Source organism: Pristiophorus japonicus, chromosome 12 (assembly GCF_044704955.1).
Source record: "Pristiophorus japonicus isolate sPriJap1 chromosome 12, sPriJap1.hap1, whole genome shotgun sequence".
NCBI lineage: Eukaryota > Metazoa > Chordata > Chondrichthyes > Pristiophoridae > Pristiophorus > Pristiophorus japonicus.
The window spans coordinates 48,702,169-48,721,671 of NC_091988.1; the positions used below are offsets into that span (position 1 = coordinate 48,702,169).

The 19,503-nt window shown below is 41.6% G+C and overlaps 1 protein-coding gene across 2 annotated transcripts in view; it reads right to left on the minus strand.

The window, feature by feature from the left end:
- iars1 (isoleucyl-tRNA synthetase 1) overlaps positions 1-19,503 on the minus strand; it is a 295,901-nt gene that overhangs the window by 147,610 nt on the left and 128,788 nt on the right. For both annotated transcript variants that reach the window (XM_070895389.1, XM_070895388.1), the window contains exons 15-18: positions 14,884-14,957; positions 8,215-8,409; positions 2,771-2,857; positions 1,301-1,384 (exon numbers count right to left, since the gene is read on the minus strand). In XM_070895389.1, coding sequence (XP_070751490.1) covers positions 1,301-1,384; positions 2,771-2,857; positions 8,215-8,409; positions 14,884-14,957 — 440 coding nt within the window. The remainder of the gene's footprint in view (positions 1-1,300; positions 1,385-2,770; positions 2,858-8,214; positions 8,410-14,883; positions 14,958-19,503) is intronic.

Genomic DNA, 19,503 nt, shown 5'->3' on the forward strand with positions numbered 1-19,503 from the left:
AGTAGACATCTCAAGTCGCTGGAGAAATACCACCAATGATGTCTCCGCAAGATCTTGCAAATCCCCTGGGAGGACAGACGCACCAACAGTAAAGGGAAATAGACAGGCTAAGTGAGTGGGCAAAAATTTAGCAGATGGAGTATAATGTGGGAAAATGTGAGGTTAACCACTTTGGCAGGAAAAATAGAAAAGCAAATTATAATTTAAATGAAGAAAAATTGCAAAGTGCTGCAGTACAGAGGGACCTGGGGGTCCGTGTGGATAAAACACAAAAAGTTAGTAGGCAGGTACAGCAAACAATCAGGAAAGCAAATGGAATGTTGGCCTTTATTGCAAGGGGGATGGAGTATAAAAGCAGCGATGTCCTGCTACAACTGTACAGGGTATTGGTGAGGCCACACCTAGAGCACTGCATTCAGTTTTGGTCTCCGTATTTAAGGAAGGATATACTTGCATTGGAGGCTGTTCAGAGAAGGTTCGCTAGGTTGATTCTGGAGATGAGGGGGTTGACATATGAAGATGGGTTGAGTAGGTTGGAAGAATGAGGTGATCTTATCGAAACATACAAGATAATGAGGGGGCTCGACAAGGTGGATGCAGAGAGGATATTGCCACTCATAGGGTAAACTAAAACTAGGGGACATAGTCTCAGAATAAGGGGCCGCCCATTTGAAACTGAGATGAGGAGGAATTTCTTCTCTCAGAGGGTTGTAAATCTTTGGAATTCTCTTCCCCATAGAGCTGTGGAGGCTGGGTCATGGAATATATTTAAGGCGAAGATACAGATTTTTGAGCGATAAGGGAATAAAGGGTTACGGGAGCGGTCAGGGAAGTGGAGCTGAATCCATGATCAGATCAGCCATGATCTTATTAAACGGTGGAGCACGCTCGAGGGGCCAAATGGCCTATTCCTGCTCCTATTTCTTATGTTATTAATAAAAATTTTATAAATGTGATAACATTATTTGCAGATTATCTGGACAGGCAAACTGCTATTAGTTTGCTTCCCTCACATTATCCTTGATTAGCCTATGTGATGCACAACTCCTGAATACTCGAGTTTTAATTTTTGCACACCCAATTTATCTTCGACATCTCAAATCACTTGAATAAATGTACTTAAGATCATAGGAATTGCTAGTCGAGAAAAGACCAATGTCCTGGTAATTGTATGATACAATAATAACGGAGCTGGTGACTGATGTGCATCTCTCATTTGCTGCTGAAGTCAATGACTCAACATTTGCTGGAAATATTTTTAAAAACCAAGTACACTGCCATAAAAGGAAATACATCTCACCTCAGTGCATCTGCGCCGTAGCTGCTTACAACATGAAGTGGATCTGGGTAGTTCTTTTTACGTTTGCTCATTTTCTGACCATCACTAAATGATGAGAAAAGAAATATGGCTCACTGATGACATATTAAAAATTGCAAGCATTTTTGAACTGAAAAATAGAAACAAATAATTTATTTCCAGCTTGATTTTTATTAAGGCAGCTGTATTTTCAAATTCCAATTCTGATGAGATCATATCAGTGTTGAATTCAACTTCACTGCGTCCTAATTTAATAGCATCAAACATCCAATCCTATTTTCAACTTTGGTAAAAATTAATTTTCTTTGGCAAAATTTCTCCCTTGGGACTTAAATATTATATTGACTTGTCTCAAGTTCAGTAAAATCAAAAGTTCATATTTCAAGAGTTGGTCCACAAACTCCAGCTTACTTAAGATTTCTTGTTACCTTTAAATCTATCTTACCTCCAGAGCCTGAATTACTACAACATACCACTCAACATCTATGCCAAATATTAAAAGAAACCCTCTGCAGAAAGACTTTTATTCTCTGCACCATATGTCCTCAGAAAACAGAAAGTTCATGGGAGTCCCGAGTTTGTGACCTATTTCACTCCATCACAGGAGATGAATTTGCAGTGGGCATTGAAGCAACCTTCTTTTGACCTCCAGATACAGCAGAATGCAAAGGAACGTGTCCAAAATAATGCCCAGAATTTATTCAACCCGGCACAGACTCTATCTTCTCACTTAGATGAACACTGGCCTCAATGGCACAAGTAAGACATATTCCAGTCCTACCTTGCCTCCAGCCATTCTGGATAAGTGTCCTGGAAGTTGCTACATTTGACAATCTTACCAAACGCTGTTGCATTGCAATTAGCCGACTACCCTCGGGATCCACCCAAAAGCATGCAGGTTAGACTTAGATTTGCGACTCTGAATTTTCTTACTGTGGCATAGAACAAACCAATACTTCCCTTAACTTGGCACAAATAGTACAAAGTCCCTGTAGAATATTTGAACAGATAATACTTGGGCTGTGTTTGGAACTGGGCAAGCTCTTAGCTGATTCAGCCTTTTCCTATTATCACCCTCCCCACCACCATGGATACCTCCACACATGAAAATAGCTGACCAAGCAGGGAGAAGGGAGGGAAAAATAGAGTACATCTGTTATGATCCTCAACTTCTCTAGTACTGCTCCCAGACTACAACAATAGTGTCTGAAAAAAATGAATTACAGTTGATACAGGTTACATTAGAGCTTGTCAAAAGTTGGATCATTTGATGATGAGTGATCAATGTGTATATAATGCAAAGCATTAACCTGAACCCTGAAACTTCAGATAAATGAGTCTTCTATTTATATATGACTGTCCTGCTGCCGGTATATAGGCATCTTGATAATGCTGAAAATTCAAACACAATTTTAATGATTATTGATGCAGAAATATTAGAGACTGTCTTACCTTGCCAGTACTAGACCATTTACGATTACATTCCTGAAAGGTGGTTTGCCAAATAGAGCTGTAGACAGTACCAGTAGGGTATAAAACCTAAGGAAACAGTTCATACATTTAGAAAACCTAAGCATTCTTTCTATTAAATTAATGGTCTCTTATTCAAAGAACTTCAATGTCTTTATAACTCATATCCTATAAATGCAACATTATGCTCGATGAATTTGATCTATTCTTTCTGTCTTGTGAATACCATCTCTTCTCACCGTTTCCACTACTGAGCAGATAACAAAACAATTGTCAGAGATGCTTTATCTTCCCAATGCATTGCTTGAGCCCTTCCATAGCTAGTTCATTTTCAATACTTTGCCCACACTATCTTTAATCACAGTGCAGAGATAAGGTGTAGAAATATGGGCCCTGAAATTCCAGTCTCTCTGGGTGTGTACGATGTGCGCACGCGCCCGAAGAGGCCCCGCAAGTTCTGGGTTTAGGCGCACAAAGCATATGCACCTGAATCCGGTGCTTGTGATCTGTCAAAATGTCAGATCGCACGCATCCCTGGGAGAAGGGACTTCGCGGGCAGAGATTTGGGCAATTTGCCGAACTCTTGCCCAGCAAATGTCCTTCAAACCCTTATGCCTGGTGAAAGCAGGCGTAAGGCCTGCTTTTACCAGTGTAAGAGTTTTAATAGATAGAAAAAATAAATGTTATTACTTATTTTTATTTTTATATTAAAATCCAGTCAATGAAGGTAAGTTTATTTTTAACACTATTAAAACATTTTTTTTAATTTAAAAAAAATACATTTTTCTCCAAGCCATTTAATGCAGTTTCTATTAATTTTTTAAAAAGTAGTGTTTTTTAATTTATGTTTGTGTTTGATTTGATTTTTGGGGTATTCTCATTGATAATGGGAGCTCCATTACTATCAATGAGAATATACATTGTGATTGGTGGTCCAGGCCCACGAGATCCCAGGATGCGCATACGATCCTGGAATACGTGGGCCTCTGTGCTGGGAGCAGAAGTTTGCATTCCTCCGGGACCACCAGGTACATTCGTAAATATTTTTGTGGTCGGAGGCATCCGCCCATGGGATGCCGTCAACCGCAATTTCAGGGCCATGAAGTTAAAAGCTGAAGGACAAACAAAAGAAATGGAAAAACATTTCTACAAATACAACTCCAATAATTTTAGCACACTTCTTTGGTAATTTGGAGAGGGTACAAAAAAGTTTTACAAGGATGATACCAGAACTGAGAGGTTATAATTATTAGGGAAGACTGAACAGGCTAGGGTTCTTTTCTCTATAAACATAGAGGTCTTTAAGATTATGAAGGGGTTTGATAGGGTAGACGCAGGGAAGATGTTTCCACTTGTGGGGAGTCCAAAACTAGAGGACACAAATATAAGATCGTCACTAATAAATCCAATAAGGAATTCAGGAGAAACATCTTTACCAACAGAGTAGTTACTCTTGCTGCCACGTGGAGTAGTTGAGACGAATAGCATTGATGCATTTAAGGGGCAGCTAGGTAAGTTCATGAGGGAGAAAGGAATAGGATATTCAGAAAGGGTTAGACAAAGTTAGGTGGGAGGAAGTTCGTGTGGATAAATACGGCATAGACCAGTTGGGCCGAATGGCCTGTTTCTGTGCTGTCAATTCTATGTAATTCATCAGCTAGTCTCTGAACAGAGGCCAAGATAGGTATGAAGAAAAACAGCTGCACAGGAAGCTGGATTGGTCAGGAAGTGAAGCAACGGTTTTCTCTTCAAAATTTTGAATTGGTCTGGTTCTGAAGACTAAAGGCTAGTGCCAAATTCAATCATCAACTCTCCTGCCAGTAGAAGTGCTGCAGCACCACCACTAGTGTGAGGGCGTCACTACAGTAAAACAAGTTTCTATAGGCAGCTTCCATTATAAATGTGCACGTAGAAATTTAAACGGAAATATAAGGGGAGAATGTATGGGCCCAAATTTCCCCATGAGTTGTACCGTTTTTTTTGGTGTAACTTGATTTTTCTGGTGAATCTTTTTAGTTGCAAATATGGCCATTTAATTTGCGGCAGTATCAGTGAGTTAGTTAAGTTTTTTGTTAGGTCAGTTTTTTTTCCCAAAAGGGGGCGTTCCAGCCACTTACACCATTTACGCCAATTTGGCCAGAAAAAAGTTGTACTAAACTAACTTAGGGCATCGTATGTTTCCACTTTTGTCCACACAGAAAGACCTGACTTAAGTTAAGGAATTGGCGCAAGTAACTACATTTAAAGTACAACCAAACACCAAACAAAGCACAAAAAGTAAACAGCAATTAATTAACAAATAAAATAGAAGGAACCCTGCCCCGAAAGCACCAAGACCAAAGTAATAAGCAAACAATAAACAACACTAGAAGGAACCCTGCACCTAAAGCACCAAAATCAATCAGTAAATAACAAATTAAAAATAGAAGTCCTACCTTAGGGAACGCAGCAGGCCGCTGATGAGGGAGCCCATTCGGCCAGGGCTAGGGACGGTATGCTTCGGCCCCTCACGCACAGCTTGCAGCGCGCATTTGCAGAAACGGCCTGCCAGGAGTTACTGCACATGCGCACAGATTCTAGCGCGCATGTGCAGAAGTCCCGGCACTGTTTTCAGCACCGGGACCTGGCTCCGCCCCCAGGCTCCGCCCCCAATCCATTCGGCCACGCTGTGCCACGGCGAGGAGAGGCTGGGGAGCAGCCAAAATACGGAGGACTTTTTTCGGCGGGCTTGGAGGTGGACAAAAGCGGCGCAGCTCAAGTGAGGGCGCCAGAAAAAGTGGCTAGGGAAATTTGGGACCTATGATTTTAACTTGGGGATTGAATTACATCTGTGCCCCCCAGTCTGATTATCTCCACCTTCTAAATCTGCTTCACTTTAAGACCACACTTGGTCTCGACTCCCTGTGTGCAATGCCACAGGAGATTGACTAATCATCTATTCACATACAAAGTATATAATTTTACTTAAAAACAATGACATTTTTAAAAACCATGTGCACAGACAACACTGCTGCTGAGAGGTGGAAAAGATTTAACGAAGCACAGTTTACACAACATTATGGAGGAAGATTAGCTGCTCAAAAAACATGGGTGTGAACATTTTGAAAGGGGACAGTGGTGCTTATTTTTTTATTTTTAGAATAGTTGTGGCAGTTCATACACATACACAAGGCAAGGGAATACACAATAAATGAGAGGGTATTGAGAGATGTGGAGGAACAGAGGGACCTTGGTATGTCCACAGATCCTTAAAGGTAGCAGGACAGGTTGATGAGGTAGTAAAAAGGCATACGAATGCTTTCCTTTATTAGCCAAGGCATAGAATATAAGAGCAGGGAGGTTATGCTTGAACTGTTAGGTCACAGCTTGAGTACTGTGCATAGTTCTGGTCACCACATTACAGGAAAGATATGATTGCAGTAGAGAGGGTATTCTCACAGCCATGATCTTATTGAATGGTGGAGCAGGATCGAGGGGATCAAATGGCCTACACCTGCTCCTATTTCTCATGTTCTGATGGTACAGAGAAGATTTACGAGGATGTTGCCAGGACTGGAAAATGTTAGTTATGAGGAAATATTGGACAGGCTGGGTTTGTTTTCTTTGGAACAGAAGAGGCTGAAGGGAGATTTAATTGAAGTGTATAAAATTATGATGGGCCGAGATAGAGTGGATAGGAAGGACCTATTTCCCTTAGCAGAGGGGTTAATAATCAGGGGCACAGATTTAAAGTAGTTAGAAGAAGGATTAGAGGGGAGTTGAGGAAAACAAATTTCACCCAGAGGGTGGTGAGGATCTGCATGACAGGGTGGTAGAGGCAGAAATCCTCATCACATTTAAAAAGAACTTGGATGTGCACTTAAAGAGTCATAACCTACAGGGCTATGGACCGAGTGCTGGAAGATGGGATTAGGCTGGATAGTTCTTTTTTGACTGACACAGATACGATGGGCCTAATCGCCTCCTTCAGTGTTGTAATTTTCTATGATTCTATGAATGGAGAAAATATATTCAATCCTGCATTAAACATTTTTCCGACCAATATTTTCCTTTACACACTGCAGTATCTTCACAGGCAGAAACAATTTCACTAATCAATATAGTCAGCTGTTGAATCAAATCTGACAAAAAGAGGCTGCAAACAGAATTTAAAATGCATATTTTCTCAATTACAACATTTTTTGTTTCCAAACTGTAGCATTTTGAAATCAAAATATGACAGTCATTTATTGTATTTCTTGATCAAATTCAGCCTTCAATTATATTACACAACTATGTCTGTTTAATGTTCTTCACATTGAATGAGCTTGGGTAGTCTCAATCTCAATGTATTTCCAGTGGGATTAAATTCACAGCACTCAAGCACACCAAAGTTTCACATTATTTGTGAAATTTCATTTAGAGACCAGCAAGGTAGCTGATGTGAAAAATGGAAATATCATAAATGGAAATATATATGTACAATAAAAGTCTGCGATGAAAACATGGGCCGTAAATTGCGGCCTCTCTGGGTGTGTATGATGTGCGCTCGCACCCGAAGAGACTCCACAAGTTCCGGGTTTAGGCTTGTGAGGAGCATGCGCCTAAACCCGCCACTTGCAATCTGTCAAACGTGCCTCCCTGGGAGAAGGGCCTTCACGGGCGGAGAGTTGGGCAACGTATGTCCTTCAAACTCTTACGCCTGGTAAAAGCAGCGTAAGAGTTTTAAAAGATAGAAAAATTTAATGTTATTACTTATTTTTATATTAAAAACCCTGCCCACTTTTAATTCAAAAAAATAATTTTAATATTTTTTATAAAACATTAAATTTAATTTAATTTCTATTACTTTAAAAATAGTGAAGTGTTCTTTTGTATGTGTGCGTTTATTTCGGTTTTAGGAGTATTCTCATTGATAGTAATTGGAGCTTGGAGCTCCCATTACTATGAATGAGAATACCATATTGTGATTGGTGGTCCAGGCCCTCGTGATCCCTGGAAGCGCTTACGCTCCTGGGATGTGTGGGCCCCTCTGCTGGGCTGCGCATCTAGGCCTGGGACCTGAAGTCTACTTTGAAGCGGGACCACCAGGTACTTTCGGATTTTTTTTTTCTGGTCGGAGGCATCCGTCTGCGGGAAGACTCTGACCACAATTTTTGCCCCATTTTGTGGGCCAATATAGGGAGAACTTAACCAAGCTTTACAGGACCTGGAAACGTGGTGTGCATAAACTGGTCAAAAGAAGTGAAATATGTTCTATTCCCACCCGTGGACAAATGCAATTCATCAAGGCATTTAATTTTAAATAACAGCTTCAGTGAATCATCAGTCTCAATCCTTTGTTATACCGATGTTCCTCTGACAAATACTATAACATCATAACATGCTCATGGAACGACTCACAAGACAAGACAATTAAATTGCTGCAGTAGAAATTCCTTCTTTACCATCCTCTTGTTTGGTCAATTCCCTCAGCAATGAAGTCTGCTGGGAAGCTGTCCTCAAACTCTCTTCGGTTTTCAAAGGGATAGTGAACTTGAGCGTATGGCATGCTTCCACTTTCAAACCAGCAATCAAAGACCTCCGAAACTCGTCGCAGTACACCTTTTCCACAGCGTGATGGAATAGTGATGTGATCCACACTGAAGAAAATATAATAATCAATACATCAATCAGAAAGATGAAAAAGGCAAGTAACAGTCAACTATATATTGTACTTTGCAAGAAATGCATTTACAACCATAAAATCATATATTTTCTATATTACAACAGTGACGGCACTTCAAAAGTACTTCATTGGCTGTCTCGCGCTTTGAGAGGTCCTGAGACCGTGAAAGGTGCGATATAAATGCAAGTCTTTCTTTTTTGTTACATAAATACATTTTCCTTGTTTCTGAAGATGTTAAGGTAGGGTTCTACAAATGGCAACAGCCCTTTATTACCTTTGCCCAAGTAGCCATTCCTTAACCATGGACAGACAATGAACTTTCAGTTGGCTATTTAAGTAAGGGTAGCAGCACAGCAAAGCCTGATGCTAATCGTAGTCAATGTTCACAAGCGGAGGTGTGTCGAGTGCTTTTGTGGCGGAGGAGCAGTGAGGCTTCATGGCGGAGGTGCAGCGAATGTTTGTGGCGGAGGAGCGGCGAGAGATCATGGCAGAAGTGTGGTGAATGAGGGTACGGGGCCCAGAAGAGCCGAGGGGCCAGGGGCAGCACGGGCCTGCACACACTGCGCTATGTGTGCGCACTAGGTCCGTGCAGCAGAGCAGGTCTCCAGTCATCCTGGTTAACCCTTGCCACTGGATAAAGGCCGAGCTTTGTCAAGCCCGTGTGGTGGCTGATGTGCAACGGTCAGCACACATTAAAAAAATTCACGCACAGGCAGCTTCCACCCCTTCAATTGGAGTTCAGGACTGGAACATCGGGTCCTTCATTGAAACATCTGTGAAAGACAAGCCTGAAGGCTTTGTGCCTCAATGCGAGGAATATTCGGAAAAAGGTGGACAAATTAACTGCGCAGATAGCAGTTAACGGATATGATGTAATTGGCATCATGGAGACATGGCTCCAGGGTGACCAAAGCTGGGAACTCAACATGGGGTATTCAACACTTAGGAAGGATAGACAGAAAGGAAAAGGAGGTGGGGTGGCGTTGCTAGTTAAAGAGGAAATTAATGCAATAGTAAGGAAGGTCATTAGCCTAGATGATGTGGAATCTGTGTGGGTGGAGCTACGGAATACCAAAGGACAGAAAGCGCTAGTGGGAGTTGTGTACAGACCACCAAACAGTAGTAGTGAGGTTGGGGATAGCATCAAACAAGAAATTAGGGATGCGTGCAATAAAGGTACAGCAGTTATCATGGGCGACTTTAATCTACATATAGATTGGGCTAACCAAACTGGTAGCAATGCGGTGGAGGAAGATTTCCTGGAGTGTATTAGGGATGGTTTTCTAGACCAATATGTCGATGAACCAACGAGAGGGCTGGCCATCCTAGACTGGGTGATGTGTAATGAGAAAGGACTAATTAACAATCTTATTGTGCGAGGCCCCTTGGGGAAGTGTGACCATAATATGGTAGAATTCTTTATTAAGGTGGCGAGTGACACAGTTAATTCAGAGACTAGGGTCCTGAACTTAAGGAAAGGTAACTTCGATGGTATGGGACGTGAATTGGCTAGAATAGACTAATTGTACATCCATGTCTGCAGTAAAAATAAAACGGGGAAGGTGGCTCAACCATGGCTAACAAGGGAAATTAAGGATAGTGTTAAATCCAAGGAAGATGGATGTAAATTGGCCAGAAAAAACAGCAAACCTGAGCATTGGGAGAATTTTGTAATACAGCAGAAGAGGACAAAGGGTTTAATTAGGAGGGGGGAAATAGAGTATGAGAGGAAGCTTGCCGGGAACATAAAAACTGACTGCAAAAGCTTCTATAGATATGTGAAGAGAAAAAGATTAGTGAAAACGTCCTTTGCAGTCAGATTCAGGTGAATTTATAATGAGGAACAAAGAAATGTCGGACCAGTTAAACAAATACTTTGGTTCTGTCTTCTCAAAGGAAGACACAAATAACCTTCTGGAAATACTAGGGGATCGAGGGTCTAGTGAGAAGGAGGAACTGAAGGAAATCCTTATTAGGCAGGAAACAGTGTTAGGGAAATTGATGGGATTGAACAACGATAAATCCCCAGGGCCTGATAGTCTGCATCCCAGAGAACTTAAGGAAGTAGCCCTAGAAATAGTGGGTGCATTGGTGATCATTTTCCAACAGTCTATCGACTCTGGATCAGTTCCTATGGATTGGAGGGTAGCTAATGTAACACCACTTTTTAAAAAAGGAGGGAGAGAAAACGGGTAATTATAAACCGGTTAGTCTGACATCAGTAGTGGGGAAAATGTTGGAATCAATTATTAAGGATGAAATAGCAGTGCATTTGGAAAGCAGTGACAGGATCAGTCCAAGTCAGCATGGATTTGTGAAAGGGAAATCATGCTTGACAAATCTTCTGGAATTTTTTGAGGATGTTTCCAGTAGAGTGGACAAGGGAGAACCAGTTGATGTGGTGTATTTGGACTTTCAAAAGGTTTTTGACAAGGTCCCACACTAGAGATTGGTGTGCAAAATTAAAGCACATGGTATTGGGGGTAATGTACTGACGTGGATAGAGAATTGGTTGGCAGACAGGAAGCAGAGAGTTGGGATAAACGGGTCCTTTCCAGAATGGCAGGCAGTGACTAGTGGGATGCCGCAGGGATCAGTGCTGGGACCGCAGCGACTTACAATATACATTAATGATTTGGATGAGGGAATTGAGTGTAATATCTCCAAGTTTGCAGATGACACTAAGCTGGGTGGCGGTGTGAGCTGTGAGGAGGATGCTAAAAGACTGCAGGGTGACTTGGACAGGTTAGGTGAGTGGGCAAACGCGTGGCAGCTGCAGTATAATGTGGATAAATGTGAGGTTATCCACTTTGGTGGCAAAAACACAAAAGGCAGATTATTATCTGAATGGCAGCAGATTAGGAAAAGGGGAGGTGCAACGAGACCTGGGTGTCATGGTACATCAATCATTGAAAGTTGGCATGCAGGTACGGCAGGCGGTGAAGGCGGTAAATGGTACGCTGGCCTTCATAGCTAGGGGATTTGAGTACAGGAGCAGTGAGGTCTTACTGCAGTTGTACAGGGCCTTGGTGAGGCCTCACCTGGAATATTGTGTTCAGTTTGGTCTCCTAATCTGAGGAAGGACATTCTTGCTATTGAGGGAGTGCAGCGAAGGTTCACCAGACTGATTCCCGGGATGACAGGACTGACATATGAGGATAGACTGGATCGACTGGGCCTGTATTCACTAGAGTTTAGAAGGATGAGAGGGGATCTCAGAGAAACATATAAAATTCTGATGGGACTGGACAGGTTAGATGCAGGAAGAATGTTCCCGATGTTGGGGAAGTCCAGAACCAGAGCCATAGTCTAAGGATAAGGGGTAAGCCATTTAGGACCGAGATGAGGAGAAACTTCTTCACTCAGTGAGTTGTTCACCTGTGGAATTCCCTACCGCAGAGAGATGTTGATGCCAGTTCATTGGATATATTCAAGAGGGAGTTAGATATGGCCCTTATGGCTAAAGGGATCAAGGGGTATGTAGAGAAAGCAGGAAAGAGGTACTGAGGTGAATGATCAGCCATGATCTTATTGAATGGTGGTGCAGGCTCGAAGGGCTGAATGGCCTACTGCTGCACCTATTTTCTATGTTTCTAACTCATGTGGAAGCAAGTCATGCTCGTTTGAGAGACTGTCTATGATGATATATGCTTTCCAACAGTCGTCAAAACTGTGATTCTTGAATGGTTTTTTCCCCCTCCCCAGCCCAGGAGCATTGAGATCTATTGCAATGCTCCAATGTTGCTCTAGTTGAGGTTAGCTAATTTTGCCCAGACTGGGTACTGAACATGGAATCCTCTTTATCTGTATGGTTCAGCAGCAGCAATAACATGACAGTTGTTTCTCCTGCAATATGATTACCCAACAATTAACTGACACAGTAATTCTATTCAGATCCATAAATAATGCTGATATTACAACAAAGGGAAGATTCTTTAGTCGACAGCTTATTCACAACATTGTATTTTGTATGCTTTTACAACTTCCATTTTCGTTGCCTGGAAGAGTGGTGGATGCAGAAACACTCACCACTTTTAAGAGATGGTTGGATGGGCATTTAAAGTGCAGTAACCTGCAGGGTTACGGACCTAGAACTGGTAATTGGGATTAGACTGGATGACCTTTTGTTGGACGGCACAGACATAATGGTAAGTATTGCAGGGAATAGAATATGGCCAGCGTGATCCCCTGAACTTGTTTCGATCGCCTGGATGGATCGGAGAGGAATTTTCCCACATTTTTTCTCCCTAAATTGGCCTGGGTTTTTAATCTGGTTTTTGCCTCTCCCAGGAGATCACATGGCTCCAGTTGGGGTGGAGTGTAGAATGTTTCAGTGTAAGGGGTGTCGCTGTTGTGAGGTGGACTGGTTGGGCTGGGTGCTCTTTGTCTTTCCGTCATTGTTCATAGGTTTATATGTAACCTTTAGGACTGCTGACTAAGGGCCATGCGGCTCATTGTCGGCCGGCGCGGACACGATGAGCCGAAATGGCCTCCTTCTGCGCTGTAAATTTCTATGTTTCTATTTTCAATTCGGGAAAATGCTGGATACACACCAGGAAATGATATTCTTTCATGATGGCTTGCAAGTAATTAATCATTATGTAAGCACAATATTACCAAAACAGGTGGTTACCACAACTTTAAAATCTTTTTTAAGTACTAGTCCATGTCTCGTGGCATTGTACATGGGAAATAAAGGCCAAGTGCAACCTTCAGGTGGAGGGCAGGGGTTAATTAGGCCAAGGTGCATAGACGTAATTAAGTCCCCACTTGTTTGTATATTTTCTTTATAAATTCTTATGTTCACATGTATAGCAGAAAAATAGTTAACTGTGAAGCGGGCATGTGACTTCAGGTGGGCACAGCAAGTAGATTCGGCAGTTAAATGTAAGATAAAATTTAAAGTGGAAAAACAAGAGGTGATGCATTTTGAGAGAAAAATGGAGAAGAAATATGCAATAAATGGTAAAACTTAAATATTGTACTGAAATACATTAAACTGCAGTACACCAATCAGATCACACAATTACACCTAAGTTTGTTATCTGTTATATTCTTAACATCCCTCACATTATTGAGTTTGAAAAAAATGATGTAAATTTCAGATTGCAGTGGCAGTATTTGTTTTCTGGAGCAGGTAATCTTATAGCTGTGGTTTCTTTCAAAAAGTGGTGTATTCTGGTTCTCAGATAGTGCCAAGAGAGAAATTACATCATGGCATTCAGGACCTGTCCGAGATAAATCAATCTCCAAACTACATGTACAAAAAGGCTTCCCAAGAAATATCAACACTCAATATTTTTTTAAATGCAAAATGTCATAAAATAGTTACACCACTCCACCTTGATATAATGCTCAATTTTTCAGTTCAGCATTTACACTTCAGTCGCCTAGGAGGGACTGCACTTTCAATTAGGCAGGTATCAAAATAAACCAATTGAAATATTAACATATGCAAATTCCAGAATTGAAAGATTTAACTTCTCTGATTGCTGAACCATTGAAGATAAATGGTTGCAAGATAATGATAATATCTAAACATTAACACCTCATGAAAGATAACATTTCTGTCTGTAACATAAAACAAAATCAGTCATCAGGGATTGTATCTTCAGTTCCAATGGCAAATCTGAACTCCTGTGGATCAACTGGAAATTCTCATCATCCATGTACAACATCAAATCTGAACATCAGTGAAAGATTATTTCATCTGAAAGTCCTGTCACTCAAACAGTGTGTGAAATGCATTCTAAAAGGGCATTTTAAATCCTCATTTGACTGTTGCTATCTTTATACTCTCAGTATTTTACTATATCTAACTGCTTCTGTGCATCATTCCACCTGCAGATAAATCTATTAGCGTTCATCTGTAAATGTTCATCAAATAGTGTGGTATTTTTTGCCCTTAAGGAAGGAACACATGGTGCATATCGCATGTGATAGCCAGTAGTTGACACCAATGATTAGTGGATGAGTGTTAATTCCCTAGCTTTAACTATGTTAAAGGCGCTATATAAATACAAGTTGCTATTGCTGGCTCTCCCATTTACAGCACTTACATCAACCTGAGATGGTGGATGAGACCTCAGTTTAAAGTTTCATCCGAAAGGTGCCACCTCCAACAGTGCAGCACTCTCTCAGTATTGCACTGAAATGTCAGCCTGGATTATATGCTCCAGTCTCTGGATTGGGGCTTTGAACCCACAACCTTCTGACTCAGAGGTGAGAGTGCTACCACTGAGCCAAGGCTGCACTCAAGCTGGTTAGAGAACAGGTAGAGCTAATCCATTTACAAAATGTCATATTTCTAACCAAAGTTGACCTCAACAGATGTGTGTTTTGGGGTCATAAATGAAACACCTGGTTGACCAACAACAAAAAGAATCCTGCTTCACTCAAATTTTTAATAGGACATCCATAATGTTCACATTCAAAAAATCTGACTCACCTTTCTCGATGAAGGTCTTCAATTTTGATTCCACTCTGCACTTCCAACTCTGCCATTGATCCCACACATACCACCTGTCAACAGAATAATGTTTTTCATGATACAGCATTCCTGTACTCAGGAGCAATCCATCCTCCTGACAATAGTAATTCTAATTAAATAATTCTGATTAAATATACATGGCACGGAAAGGCAGCAAGCAATGCAACTCAGCTGTACAATCCAGATGTAAATTTTATTGTAAGATGTACCATTATAATACAAAAGATGCGAAAAGGCATCTTAATAAGTAATGCATAAAATAAAATGGTTCAGGAATTTGTTTTTCCATTACCCGAGAAACCATTATCAAAACTGAGTGCCTGTAAACCAATCTATTAAGAAATGAACACAAGTAGAGTTTCTGTTTGCCTTATTATGGCGGATGCACTCCATTCCTTGACTTGAGCAAAGAACTTAAGTGCATGTTGGCAACAGCCAATGCACAAGGACCCAAATATACATTGATGTCCTGGTGAAAAGTAAGCATTTCAGTAAAACTATGCAGCTTACCATTATGGCACACTGGCAAGAATCCCAGCCCCTCAGTGACAGCTACATGCCTCCACATCCCATCAATGAACCAGATGGATGATCAATCATCAACAGTGCCTTGGAGTAATGTGGACTTACATGGCTCAGGTGTCAGATTACTGAGTCTGCCACAAAGGAGTGATTTTGTCCCAATCTCCCATCACCAAGCATTTGCATTGTGACACTTAAGGGTGCTGAACAGCAGCTGTAATTAACTTTAAAATATCAACACTTTATTCTAATCTCCAAAAGAATACTCTTTTCAACAAATAAAAAAAATACTCTCAGATTTGAAGCACACATCAAGCATGTAACTTTAATCATTCCATCTGTTGACTGGGCACCAAATCCCAGCTTTAATCATAATTTTCAGATACTTGCCTTTCTGGGTGTGGGGAGGGGATAGGGGAAAAGGAGGAAAAGTAAACAAGATCACAAGAGACAGTTTCACCAGCTAAATTGAATGACTATGGCAACAAAGCAGTTCCTTTAAATGTTCCCCTTTGGGGAAGGCATGAAAGAGCTTTTCAGGTGTGGACTTCCGACTATAGGGATTTACCGTTACGATCTGACACGGCAAGCGATCCCCAGGTGGGCAGAGGAAACGCTTCAAGGACACCCTCAAAGCCTCCTTGGAAAAGTCCAACATCCCCACCGACACCTGGGAATCCCTGGCCCAAAACTGTACAAAGTGGAGGAAAAGCATCCGGGAGGGCGCCGAGCACCTTGAGTCTCTACGCCGAGAGCAAGCTGAAGCCAAGCGTAAACAGCGGAAGGAGCGCACGGCAACCCTGGAACCCCACCCACCCTTTCCTTCAACCATCGTCTGCCCCACCTGTGACAGAGACTGTAGATCCTGTATCGGACTCATCAGTCACATGAGAACTCATTTTTAGTGTGGAAGCAAGTCATCCTCGACTCTGAGGGACTGGCTACGAGATAGGGATTTAGCACAAGACTGCTAATCATTTCTTGTACGATTTTTACAGTCACAGAAAGAATTTCATCACATCACCCTTGGCTGGATTCCAACTCAGATTCAGCAGTAAACGGCCAGCATTCTAAACCACTGTGCTATTTAGAGATCCCATTTCTAGATTTCAATTCATAACATGCAGCCTTGGTAAATTTATAGAAAATCAATGTTAAAGAAAAAGTCCATTTGAAAAAGTAATGTTGGCATTCAATAGTCCTACAGTGTCATTGTCAAAGATGAAATTAGTTTTTGTACCCCTGTAAGAATCTAATCACGCGTAACATTTGACAGACAAAAAGTCTTTGATCAATGACGACAAAACCGTTACTTAATGTCTGACATTAGAATATGACAAATGTGATCATTTGGAGTACAAAACAAAGTTTTGAAAGTATTTAGATGTGTATAATTAATGGAAGATGATTAAATGTGTGTGGTTCGACAAATACATTAAACGGATCAGAATTTGGAATATCACATTCAATCTGTGCACTTTTACACTGACTTAATGAGTACAAAGTGGATCAGAGATCGCAACAGCTTCAAACAGAAAGTGAGTTCGGACATTCACATGAAACTAGAAGTAAATCAGAAGTGTACTGCCATTCAATGCAAGACAAATATGGAAGTGAAATGCTAATTATAAAATGTGGTAATGCTGAGATGGTGGAGCATATATTACTGTACTTAAGTTCTGTACCATAGATCCATGACTACAGTTCCATCATATTGCAATGCTGACGATTGCCAGATTATCAAGAGAGATTATTAGAAATGTTCCCTTTAAGCTGTGTGGCCGCATAGCGCTCTACAGTTCCCACACAGCCGGCTCACCAGCTTTTAAATAGGAAAAAACGCGCGTGCGCAGTATTTTGAATGGACCGCGGAGCCCTTTAAAAGAGCCACGCGCCCCCCCAAAAATTAAAGAGAACATTGATTATTAGTGGAAACTTTGTGCTTCTTGTGAGAAGGACGGTGCAGAAAAAAATATGTTAAGAAAAGGATCTAAGAGGAAAACTATTTAAAACTACATTTTGAATGCATACAGAGTGGCTATTTATTCAAAAGACGGGCAGGATTACATTGGGTTTTCTCGTGCAGTGGAGCTAAATTCCATGATTTTAATTATTATTATTAATTTCACAATAATGTTAGCATGTCAAAAAGTCAATGTAGTTTATTTTCATGTTGTATTCAATTAGTTCATTAAAATTTTGTTTAGCTTTTGAAATATGATCTTAAAAATTGTAATTATGCCTATGTTACTTTCTTGATTTGACACACATTTTAAATTTTCAGATTTGCCGTCAAATTTATATTTTATAAAAACACAAATAGAAGTAGTAGCCTTGATATATAAACAAAGACATTATCTTAATTTAACATAATTTACCAATTATGAATTTACTATAGTTTCCACTGGATGCTTGAACTGCATGGCCTCAAGTTTCGGGCCGCGCCTAGAACGACGCAGCCCCGACATCCACGCCCGTTTTCCATGCCCAAAAGCGCGTCAAAAACTCACGGAGGAATTTTCGGCCTCCCAGCAGCTTGCTTGCAGCTCGGCGCGGCCCGCAGAGATCAGCGGGGGGCGGTGCCACAGCGTTGCGCCGATTTTGATAGTGCAAGGGGCCGGGGCTAACCCTCAGCCAAAGACATCGTGCCGGCAGCCCTGCGCGTGCGCGTTGGAGCGTGCGCACACACGCAGTACGTTACAAACATTGGCACTCGGCCATTTTTAAAGGTACAGGAGGAAAAGTGATTTGTTTTGTGCAGCTTTGGAAAGGCTTGGGATTGAAGCTTGGTGATTTTGTGTGTCTGAAGGAGTGCTTTTAGCAGCACTGTTGAAGAAATCACCTGCTGAAATCAGTGAGTGCTGCTTTTTGCTGCTAAACTTCCAGAACAAGTGCTGCATAGGTGCATGCAAAATAAGGACTGTGTGTTTTGAAAAATAAGAGTGTCAATTCAATACAGCAATGGAACAAAGTCCACCAAGAACAAAGAATTTCTTGCATGAGGAAGTGGAGATATTAGTTAACGTCATTGAGCAGAGATGGCAGGCGCTGGAACCCAGCAATAGAGATCGCATAAAAGTGCCACCTAAAGAAATGAAGAAACGCTGGAACCAAGTTGCAGAAGATTCCTGCGCAGTGGTGCATACCATGAGATCTGAAAGCCAGTGTAAAAATAAATGGCACGACCTTGGTCAAGGAGTTAGTGTAAGGAGTATTTTCATTTTTAATGTAATCGTAATTGTAATGTGACTATCAGTATGTCCCACCCTGCAGAAAGACGCACTCTGTAAAAAGTTATATTTTAATCTTTGTAGAAGAAATTGGCCCACAAAAGGGAAGCAACTCGAACAGGAGGAGGCACGCCCAATCTGCATCCACTGACACCCTTGGAACAGAGGGTAGCTGCTATGATGAATCCTACATGGAGAAAAGCAATCAGTACAGCACAAGCTGGGCCTGCATGCAAGGAAGAGGGTAAGTTCTGAAAATGCATCGTTCCCTTCAAATCAACCTGCTGCCTGGCCTGCTATGTGTGAGAGTACTCATGCCACCCATCCTGCCCCCTCCTCTGCTGCTAAACATTTGACTGTTCTGATATATTTTGCAGAAGATGATGATGCCAACCCTGAAGATCCAGAACAAGAACCAGAAGCGGACGATCTAGACTGGCTGCAGTCGGCGATGACTGAAATGTCTTCAGGGGAGACCTTCCAAATTAATATTTATGAGCCCACATTAAGAGGCATCAGAGTTTCAACCCTTTGCATAGGTTCTGGTTCCACCTTCCACGGTTTTGATTCCGATGTTATGGGTCCCAGTGGTGCTGCTGGTGTAATCCAGCAGATTACAGCCAGTGCCTCAGCGCCTCAGCCTGCGCCTCCCACTCGCATAGGTTCTGGTTCCACCTTCCATGGTTTTGATTCCGACCTTTCGGGTCCCAGTGGTACTGGCGATATAATGGAGCAGTTTACACCCACTGACCCACCATCCCAGCCCATGGCTCGCACTCGAATGGTGCCGGATGCAAGACCCAGGGCCGCACATCCCAGCCCGCGG